Source organism: Telopea speciosissima, chromosome 2 (genome assembly GCF_018873765.1).
Source record: "Telopea speciosissima isolate NSW1024214 ecotype Mountain lineage chromosome 2, Tspe_v1, whole genome shotgun sequence".
In the NCBI taxonomy this organism is placed as follows: domain Eukaryota; kingdom Viridiplantae; phylum Streptophyta; class Magnoliopsida; order Proteales; family Proteaceae; genus Telopea; species Telopea speciosissima.
Genome location: NC_057917.1, coordinates 64853538 through 64865126, shown reverse-complemented (window position 1 = coordinate 64865126; position 11589 = coordinate 64853538). Strand labels below are relative to the sequence as shown.

The 11589-nt window shown below is 40.9% G+C and overlaps 1 protein-coding gene and 1 pseudogene across 1 annotated transcript; one reads left to right on the top strand and one right to left on the bottom strand.

Moving 5' to 3' along the window:
• Positions 1-2201: 2201 nt before the first annotated feature.
• LOC122652647 (cytochrome P450 81Q32-like) lies at positions 2202-9505 on the top strand. The gene is made up of 4 exons (XM_043846448.1): positions 2202-3081; positions 3879-4510; positions 9330-9334; positions 9495-9505. The coding sequence occupies exons 1-2, from the start codon at positions 2212-2214 to the stop codon at positions 4497-4499; spliced, it is 1491 nt and encodes a 496-aa protein (XP_043702383.1). The 5' UTR covers positions 2202-2211; the 3' UTR covers positions 4500-4510; positions 9330-9334; positions 9495-9505.
• LOC122652655 lies at positions 6151-10388 on the bottom strand (annotated as a pseudogene).
• Positions 10389-11589: the final 1201 nt, after the last annotated feature.

Here is an 11589-nt window from a genome sequence, read left to right as displayed (position 1 = left end):
GGCTGTGATCTGTTTCTGTTTCATCGATCACTTAATGTGCAATTTTCATGTGCAATAATTGGCTCCTGTCCTGTAGTGGCGGGAGCTGGTGCGTCCGGATCTCTCCACCTGGTCATAGGTACATCCAACGGTCTTAATTAATAACTCCATTTTAATCCCATTTGGCTCTCACACCCGACCATTTTAGTAAATCCGATCCGATATTTTCAATTTCTGAAACGAAACCTCAAAACCCTCTTACCTCTTTCATCTTCCCCTTTCTATCCAGATCCATTTTCTGCTCTTGAACTTGCTCAAATTCTAGGCGAATTTGGCTCCATCTTGCCATTTTGAACGACGAACGGTGAACCAAGTAATGTGACTCTCCCCTCTTCTTCTCTCTCATTTTCTCTCTCTCTCATTTTTGTTCAGAAATCCCCTCTTCTTCTCTCTCTCGTTTTCGTTCTGAAACCCTAAAGGGGGGAATTTTGTTGTTGGTAGAGGGGATTTACTCATCTTATTCAAGGGACTTGAGGACGCTGAGGCTAATCAGGTTCAAGATAGTCTATAATCAAATCTATCATAAAATCTCTCCCGAACCCATGCCATCGCTATCATCGGATCCACTCAGAACTGCAGATACAAATATTTGAAACTATTTAGCATGATACAAGCAAGGTTCAAAAACTTGGGTTTCGGTGCCAACTCGGACCCTTGAAAAACCGAGTCGAGTCGAGATCTCACCGAGTTGGTGCACTTTTTTTTTTCTCGACTCGAAGCCTCATCTCGGTGGGTTTTAAACCTAGTTTGGGTCTGAAACTTGGTATTCAGCCTATTTTAGACTATTTAAACACAATGACACTATCAGATTTTGCAAAACCAAAGTCCAAATAGGAGTTTCAGTTAGTGGGAAAGCAGGATAAACACTTACTTATGCTAGAAACCAGGACAGACACACTTATTTACCAACAAGACCAAGATTGCTAAAATCTGATTTATATTGAAATAGTTATGTACCGGTCAAACTTAATTCGGTGTGCGCGAATGCTGTCAAAATCGCTTTGAATGAAAATATATTTTTGGACATCAAAACAAATGAATATTTTACCGCACTTTTGATTTTTAACAATGTTTTACCATATTAAGATTTATGGAATTTTTAGATTTGAGAAAACCCTAGCATTAGAGAGTTGAAAATTGCACCTACCACCGAAAATCCAGTTTAATTTTGTTCTTGAACTGGGGGGTTGACTTTTTTTTCTTTTGGAATTTGATTTTTTAACTATTTTTATTGGATTCAAATATCGAGGTATTTATGAATAATATCTTAAGTAATGAAATACAAATACAAAAACATTTACTTAAATGATATTAGGCATAAATAAGTGTCTGTCTTGTCTGTCTTGGTTCCTGGCATAGATAGGTGTCTGTATACTAAGAATTTTCAGCAAGATCTCAAGATCTAGCACTCATATAAAGGACCTAGATGGGCATTTTTCTATGTCAAACCGAGATCTTGACCGAGATTCGAGATCTCGGAGAGATCTCGGCGAGATATTGTACTTTTGTGACTCGACCCCCCATCTCGTCTCGGATTTTCAAAATACCGAGAAACTTGACGAGATCTCGCGAGTTCTTGAACTATGGATACAAACAAATTGGAAGTTTCTGCGACCTCAATCATCTCAATCTTCTTTTTTTTTTTGGAAATTTAACATGTTGAATTTCTCACATTATCAAATTTTTGGAAGTCACAGCAAATCAAAGATGGATGAATTAGAGAGGATCCAAACGCAGAAACTGGGTTTAGAATGAATTGAATAATGGGAAATGGAGAGAGAAGAATTAATTTCACATGGTTAGCCTTGCCGTCACCGGTTGCCGTTTGCTTAGGGTTTGAGCTGAGTTCCCTGGGGAAGATGGAGACTTAGAAAGGGGGAAGAGTCGAGTAAAAACAGAAACGATAGGGTTTAAAATTTGAAAATGGATTTCAAAATTTTCGGGTCGGGTTTTGGAAGAACGAGAGTGTGAGAGATGAAAGTGGATTATTGTCCATGTCTTTTGATCGTTAGATTAATAACATGCTACGTGTTTTACGTGTTTTACACGTTTTAATCTTATTAGGTGTTGCTGGACGGTCCAGCTCCAGGACAGGAGGCAAATCCACTATAAATCCTTATTCTTATTACATCTTTTCAAGTTCAAATAAGAAATATTGTTTCATTTCCAACAATGGAGATGGTAGCATTCTACTACTTTCTGGCTTTCTTTCTAGCCTTCTTTCTCCTCTCCAAACAACTCTTCCCAGATAGAAAAAACCTTCCACCAAGCGGCCCTCTCTCCTTTCCCATTATCGGCCATCTCTATCTATTCAAGAAGCCACTCCACCACACCTTAGCCCGTGTCGCAGCCCAATACGGCCCCATCTTACTCCTTAATTTCGGTTCACGCCGTGTTCTCCTTGTCTCTTCCCCTTCAGTAGCTGAAGAATGTTTCACAACCAACGACATCGTCTTTGCCAACCGCCCTAACTTCCTCTTTGGGAAATACTTGGGTTTCGATTCCACCGTTCTCTCCCTCGCTTCCTACGGCCAGCATTGGCGCAATCTCAGGCGTCTCACCACTCTTCAGATCTTCTCCTCTACTCGTCTTCAGATGTTCTCTAAAATACGTACTAATGAAGTACACTCTTTATTGCGGCGGCTCGTCGTCGCCGGAAACTCTTCTAAGACCGTAGAAATGAAGTCCACCTTCTTTGAGCTAACCCTCAACAACATCATGATGATGATTGCTAGAAAGAGGTATTATAGTGATAAGGCAAGACATTTCCAAGAGCTTGTGGAGGAAATGGTTGATGTTGCTGGGGCTTCAAACGTTGTAGATTTCTTGCCATTGTTGAGGTGGGTTGGCTTCAATGGTTTGGAGAAGAAGTTGTTGAGGTTGCAGAGAAAGAGGGATCAAATTATGCAGGAATTGATTGAAGAGCATCGGATGGCAAGAACTCAATCCAAGGATGAGAAGTCGTTGATCGATGTTCTGTTGTCACTACAAGAAAATGATCCAAATTACTACACCGATGAAATCATCCTAGGCATTATGCACGTAATACATCTCTCTCTCTCTCTCTCTCTCTATACATATATATATATATATATTTTAGAACAAATCTTGTTTTGAAAATCCCATCCCAACCATGTTTGTTTAACCTGGGGTGGTGAACTTACAAAAGCCTAGGGAACATCATTAAATGTTTTGTCTGCTGACAATTTGGATCCTCTACTGTTGCCTGCCTGTGAGGCCTGCGTGCAGCCTCACACAGGCAGGGTGTGGACCCCACCCAAGAAGGGTGCTCGGGCATTGGGTAGGATGGTCATCTCACCCCTATCTGTGTGAGGCTGCATGTTGGCCACACAGGTAGGTGGCAACAGAGGATCCGAATTCGTATGCTGATATAGCACTTTAAAATCTCACCCCTATCGTATCCAAAGTCCCACCAAATTGATGGGACTTTGGTTATTATTGATGGGAAATGTAAAAACCTCACCCTTGTTCCCCAGCTCGCTATATTGTGAGACCCAGTCCTACAACATTCCTACTCCATCCTCCCTGTCAAACAAACAGGTCCTATATTTTAAAAGTTGGCTTGGGGGCTTAATTAATAGTCTATCAAGTGAGTAAATTTATCCTCTCAACTATGGTGAATTGCCCAGTACACCACACTTAAGAATCCAACCGTCCACCCAACACTTGAAAGGATAAAAAGATGTCATTGCCCATGTTTTTTATGGTTGGATTCTGAAGTATGGTACACTGGGCAGTGCACCGCCGCCCTTGAGAGGATGAAAATCCATCTAGTTAAGTAGACATAATGATTAATGAATCCTCTCCTCACTGTGTAGGTTTTGCTAAATGCTGGGACAGATACTACAGCAGGGACCATGGAATGGGCAATGTCACTATTGTTGAACCATCCAGAAGTCCTCAAGAAGGCACAAGCTGAGATCGATACCATTGTAGGACAAGACCGACTCCTCAATGAATCAGATGTTGCCAATCTCCCATATCTTCACGGCATCATAAATGAGACACTTCGATTGTACCCTGCCGTTCCATTGCTAGTACCCCATGAATCATCAGAAGAATGCATTGTAGGAGGTTTTACCATCCCACGTGGCACGATGCTATTAGTGAACCAATGGGCCATCCATAAGGATCCCAAGTTATGGGAAGAACCCACAAAGTTCAGGCCAGAGAGGATGGAGGGGATTGGAGGAGTAAGGGATGGGTACAAGTTGATGCCATTTGGATCAGGGAGGCGGAGTTGCCCCGGGGAAGGTCTGGCCTTGCGTATGGTTGGATTGACATTGGGTTCATTGATTCAGTGCTTCGACTGGGAAAGGGTTGATGAAGAGCTGGTCGACATGACCGAAGGCGCCAGACTCACCTTGCCTAAAGCTAAGCCCTTGGAGGCTAAGTGCAAGCCACGTCCAGCCATGTTGAGTTTCCTTTCTCAACTTTGATTCACTATTTGGTAATGGGTTATGATAGCTAGTCATGTGGCCTATTAGTGTGGGTCTTTACCCTCTTTTGTTGTTGTGATTATGTGGTTTGGCTTTGGAGATTATTCTCTTTTGTTGTTGTGATTATGTGGTTTGGCTTTGGAGATTGTTCTCTTTTGTTGTTGTGATTGTGTGGTTTGGCTTTGGAGATTGTTCTTCTATGTACGAGTCTTTAGTATCAGAATATACCCCTATTCCAGAAATGATATTTATTAGAGAAAATTACGTTTATCACCCCTGTAGTTTGAATTTATTACGTCTACCATCCTTGTAAATTAATTTAGGGTAAATTTCACAGACTTAACTCCTCTCAGGTTCCCTGCCCGGTCAGGTTCGTAGGTTCCTCTCAAAGGGGACTGGAAATGATGACCTCACCCCCTGCCCGAACACACTACCTGGGTGGGGTGAGGTCGTCATTTCCGCCCTCCCTATGAGAGGAACCTACGAACCTGACCGGGCAGAAAACCTAAGAGGAGAAAAATTCAAATTTCACGGACACCCCCTCTAAGTATTCAATATGTCATGGACTTGCCAAACTTGGTCAAAATGGCAACCTCCCCCTTGACGTTAAGCACAGTTAACAACCAAAATTGAAATATCTATTTTACCCACTTAGTTATTTATATAAGGATAAATTACATCTGTGGTGCCCTAAAATGAATTAATTTTCAAATTTACCCTTCTCACCTCACCTTTGCCATTCGTCCACTAGGAGATAGAAATCATATTACACAGTACACACCCTCTCTCCATACCTCATCCGACGGCTGTGTACATATCAATCCTGGACATAGCCTTTTGCCTATTTTAATTGCACTTCTAACCAAACTTGACCTTAGTAGTCAGAAGAAAGGCATTTAATTGGATTGCAACCAAACACACACCACACCACACAACCCCCCCTGCGAGGGGATTAGTAATTAACATTCTTGCCCATGTTAATATTATCAACTAAGGTAGAGGTCTTTATACTAAAAAGTACAAGGGGACAGTCTTCGTGGAAAAGTCTCAATAGACGTGGGGAGCACAAGGGTCATGCGTGTGCAGCAGCTAATGAGACCACGGACTGTGGCATCTTTTGGGGTGGGATTTCCACCATTTATGGGGGGCGGGGCAGTCATTTCTTCCTCCACTGTGTTGTCCCCAGAGAACATTTCCCTTATCGGGAAGTAGTTTTCTATCCGGAAGTGTGGCCAACACCAGCACTCCCATGTGTCTATCTCTCTCCTCCTCAAAACAAAGGGGCATAAGTATCTTTTCATATGGAGAGGAGAGATATATACAGATGAGAGTGCTGGCATAGGCCACACTCCCGGTAGAGTTCTTTATCCCTCATCAATATCATGCAAATGTACCCTTGCCCCTTTCCTAGGCTTCTGCAACCCCATCCGGGTTTTGCTAAAAGCTGGATCAGACTTGGATGTGATTGTAACCATGGACGATAAAATAAAGTCAACCCTTGTATATATGCCAGTAGATCAAAATTTCAACTGTACATTTACAATTTCCTTTCTAAACTGCTCATGATTTTACTATATCTTTAAAAAAATAAGGCTGGACAACCGGACATAAATTAGCTTACTTTGATATCAATTAAAAAAAAAAAAAAAACTTATTTTGATATCAGGTGAGAGGGCAAGAAAATTTTTAAGATTGGAGCCTTCGAAGATATTTCAATGATATCTCCATGTTGAATAGAATGAGATAGATGAGAACCATCCACATATATCATACCTTCTTTACTGTACCAGTTTGTATCCATGGATTGACCAGATTTAATAAACCCATGCATCTTAGACTTGCTGCTCCTGGTGAAATGGGTTCCCTTACCATAAACTGGAGTTCCTGACTTGAAATGGGCATTGTAAATCCTCCTCCTGAGAGCATTGCAGCTGTAGACCCAGCAGCAGTGCAGACTCTGAGCCCACTTGATAGACAGTTCACAAGAAGGTAGCATAACCGGCCATCACCTTTGATTCTGAAAACAGAACAGAGTTCCAGATTATAACAGACAATCAATCACCAAATGCCACCTCCGTGGGAGGAATATTGATCTTCTGGTAGCCTTTTTACCTAAATGAGAACCAAGAAACTGTGGCTGGACATGGATGTGCAATAAGAACATCATTGAGAGCATAGGTTGACAGCAATTGACTGTTTACACGTATCGATATCCTTGTAATTTACAAGGAACCCTGTGACCCTCGAGGATGTCATCCAACACCTGAAGGAAAATCCCAAATTAAAAAGATTAATAGTTTGCAGCCTTACCATAAACTGGAGTTCCTGACTTAACAGGGAACACACTAACCTCATTGACTTGTGTGAGGTCAGAGTTCACTCCTAGAACTAGAACCGATTCATCCATGAAATGACTTGCCTGCAAAAGAGTGCCATCACCACCAATAGTGACAACCAGATCCACATTGCGGATAGGTTGCACTAGATCACTCCGCAAAATAGGCTCCCAACCGACTTTCGCCGCAAAATATCTTGACAAAATTTGACTGCATCCATGTGAACGTTACACCTGTTCTCCAAGTAACCTAAAATCTGCAATGTCCTCAACAGAGATATAATTACAAATCAAAATACTATTGACTCAAATAGTAGGATAATATAGTAGAAAAAAGATTGTGGGATATTGAAAAGATTTTCCAGAAGGTTGGGGGCACATCACAAGTAGAAGAACAATCCTCAGTTCCATGAATAAAATAAATTTAGAAGCCAACAATTTATATCTACTTACTTTATGGAGAATGACATAGAATCTACAATCACGTACGTCATTTTCTTGAGAAAAAAAATAAAAACAGCTAATCTAAATCTGAAGTTTCAAATTAATTCCATAATTTACACAAATGATGAGCTTTATCCATTGCTGTTCTCCAGGGAAAAAATAGATTCATCTAGATGTCAATAACTAATTTCTAGAAGCAAAAAAATATTAAAACAAACAGACATGAAAATATCACGTAAAATTTAAAAGCCAATATCCATCACCAAATTTTTTTCTCAAACAAGATTCAAGCTAAATGGGTCTGGCTCACAGCTCACTGCTAAATATTAGGATGCAGCTACAAGGATCCACCACCTACTGGAAATGTATTTATGGATGCATGATACTTAAAGATAACATTCAATATTTTCTTGTTTCTATTTCCTCATTGCGAAAAATAAATAACCTGCTTCATTCTCCGTAAAAATGGAAAAAATTATTTACAGCTGTATAACGGATTAGAGGCATATGCTAGATAAGCCGCGTGACACCATTTTACTTCTTGATTTCTTTTCTCTTTGTAACACAAGAACCATCAATCTGTTGGCACCGTACAATGCCAGCAGCTCCTCCAACAAAGCCATCTTTCGTTACCCTTGTTCATATCCCATCTCATTCTATGCATGGCTACGTCCTTGGGAGGAAATACTTCAATTTAATTCTATGCATGGCTAGGTCCTTGGAAAATTCTCCAGCTCTTCTTCAGCTATGGATTATTGGTTTGGATCAGGTTCTTTCTTGTTGCTAGTTTTTCGCTTTGCTGCTCTGCTCAAGAATCAAGATCTCGGTTTCGGACCTGGTTCTGTCAGGCCCGAAACCGAGACGTGCAGGATCTTGTTTCGAGGTTTCAACACTGGGCTTCGTCGAAACAAGTTGGAGATTTCGATCAAGATTTAGTTCCATGGCTCTGCTACTTGATTCAACACGGGGCTTTGTTTCGGCCAGGCCCTAAACCTAGACAACTCAGAGATTTCGGTCAGTTTCGACCAAGATTTAGTTCCATGGCTCTACTACTTGGGCCAGCCAGTGCGTTCTCAAATTCAAATCCTACACTAAAATTAGCCACATAACCCAAGGCTGGATTTTGATTTGCCAAGGACACGAACCCCCGAATAGATCTTGGGGTATCACCATACTCATTCAGGGATATCTTCATAGGGAAGGGAAAGTGTGGCAATGGACTAAGAGCCAAGTTCTCCTCGGTAAGTGATCCACACAAAAAATGAGGGGCCTGGTTGCATAAAGGATCCTTCTCTAAAAGCAGTAACCTGAAAATGAAGAACGTTACCATCTGCACCGCAATATGCAACCAACCCTGCTAATGGTGACACTTGAACACTCCATATTGAAAATGATGAAGATTAATAACCGTGCAATCCCTGCTGTTGTGTCCCAACAGAAGGTTTTCCGGTCACCGAAACATCATACCCAGCTCTTAACAAACTGTGAATCCTTGTTGTCCCATCATCTAGGATAAATGACAGATTTTGGATCTGGCAGCCAATCCCGGCTGCATACAACACTTCGTACATAACTCAGGTCCCATAGAGGATGGCATGGATCACAAATGTCCCAAAATTTTAGCCCTTCATGTCGAGCGGTGACTTTAACATTTGCACTCTCTGGGTCAATTCCATTGGGCGCCCGAGCAAGTGCTCTTAGAGGGACAGAATCTGCGCTAAAGCAAAGCAAAGACCTTGTATCTTCAGATGAATGTCTTGCAGAGAATTTCCACAAAGCAACTGTTCCATCATGGCATCCAGCTAGAATTAAATCACGTGAGAATTATGATGACCATTCCATTGTTAGATAAATACTCTCTGCGTCCCCAAACTTCAACTTTGAGCACCTTAAGACCGGCTCCAGTGTCACAAAATAAGGATCAGTAGCCTCCTTATAACAAGAGGAATATAGAACTTTGATTGTACTCACAGAAGGAACTTCCCAACACTTTGCCATGTGGGCCAAACATAACACAAGCCTAGGCAAGGCAATATCTTTTGGAAGACAAGTAGTAGTAACTTCCAAGGACCCATCATTTGGCACATTTTGACTTGATGCTGCAAGATACTTCCTAGAGCTATTGTTTGTTTGCAAAACCACAACAGAAGGTTCTTTATCCTCGTTGTGGTTAGACAAAGATTGGCAAACACCATCAGAATCACTCCTCAACCTAGCTTTGTCTCTTGTTCTTTTCTTCTGCAGGGTTGTTTTGGCAGCTATTTAGAAGCTGACAATTGCTGGCTGAAGCATTCTTGGGGTCCTGTCACAAATACAGAATCTGTATCACATCTTTTTAGGATAGCCTGTTCAATAGTATGCATGCCAACCCCACTACTAGCAAGAAACTGATCTAAATCTCCTGGAATTTTAACAGCAAGTGCTGGAACAAACTGGGTACTTCTGTTTATGTCGCCTGATTCTTCTATTGCCTTCTTCTTTCTAGTCTCCCTCATGGCTTCTACATTGAGTTGATTCTTCCAAGAACTTTTTCTTTTCTAGGTCTCCCTCTTCGCAGTTTCAATGGATTTGATTCTTCTGGAAGATCTTTCTTTTGGCTCATTCTGAGGTGGCAAGCCCTCCTCTTTTACATCAACATTTAAGAGAATCAATACATAAAGTAAGTACACATTATTTGGAATTGCTCAACGGTAAGCACATCCAATTGAATCGTTCATTCATGAGTTAAGATTAGTAAAAACTCTTCCGCTTATGACAGTCAACGCAAACAGGTTGGAGAAGGGAGTGTGGATTGTCACTCGTTCGTCCATTATTCGTTATCAGTTCCCTTACTATTTGATGTTTCCATGTTCTGAAAATATCTCCCAGTACAGTTCATCGAGAATAAAACACTAATCATCTGGAGAAGGACCGATTAAGAAAGAACTCCAATCTATCTTAAAATAAAAAACGAAACACACAAGACATTTAACACATTGGAAGCCGAATCAGCGATTAGGGTGAAAGAATGATAATACTTGAGGATTTCTAACGCGTGAGACACCGTCCGAACAACTGGGTCGATAGACGTTTCCGGGCTTAAGCAACACTAGCAATCGTCGCCTGGACATTTCCTCTCTCTCTCGCTCTCTCTCTCTGTACTTCGGCGACCCAGTGAAGGCTGTTGATAAACTCTCCCTCTGCTCAGACAACAGTGGAGGCTAGTTCCTATCCTTCATTTCGTTCCCTCCTTGTTGTTTCCCCCGTCTCTCTGTTCTTCCACTTTGGTACTTCCGTCCCAAATTCCTAACCAGGTTGGGTTGGGTTGGTTTGTTAGAATTTTAGTTCTAATAAAACTCTATGTAGACATAATTAAATCCCTAAATCAGGCTAATTAGAGTTTTGGTCTAATAAAGTGGGGTCATTAAGTTATATTAGAAGTCTAATGTGGACTGGCTTAGTGTGGGCCAGATAGATTCCTATTGGGACTGTGATGAGTCAGACCCTATAGGAATTACTATGTAAGAAGAGCTAGGTCCCCCCTCTACCCATCACAACTTATTATTCTCAATTACTACTGAGGAGTGCATTCTTGAAAGAGAGGGAGATATTCAGTGTTCGTCGTCCCTGCGCATACAGTATTCTCATCAGGCCAGTTACTTTAGGAATAGAGGGGAAGCACCTAGATCTTTGTTCTTTATTTTCCGCTGCAATCATCATCACTATGGATGCGAAACAAGGTTGGTGGTTCTATCCCTATTTTCTATTATTTATTTGATTGTGTTCTTGAACGCCCTATGGAGATCCTGGCTTATGGGATTTTGTCCCTATTCGGATCGATTTATTATAACATGGTTTGGCACAGGCACGGTTTAAAATCCGGAATCAGTGACTACCAATTCCCGATTCAGATTGGATAGGAGTCGATTAACCCTAGAATCTGCCTGAAACGGTAGAAAATCGGGGAAACTCAAAATGCATTGATATGTGATTCCTTGAATTTTTTTTTTTTAGTTTTCTCATAAATTATATATATATATATTAATTTATATCTATTTATTATATTAAAAAATAAAAAAAAACTTGGCTCATCTTGATCAGGTTTGACACCTGTTTTTCTAAAAGACGAGTCGGCTGAGAAAACCTGGTTTTCCAACCATGCATCAATATGATGGTATTATTTATTTCAAGAGAGATATGCAGTAATTTCTCACGTTTCTAAGTCTGGGCATAGGAGTCACATGACCAAGCATCCTTTTTTTTTTTTATTTTATAGGGAGGCCCTAAGGCTATGTTTGGATGCCAATAAAATTTTAAAATAAATTATAGACA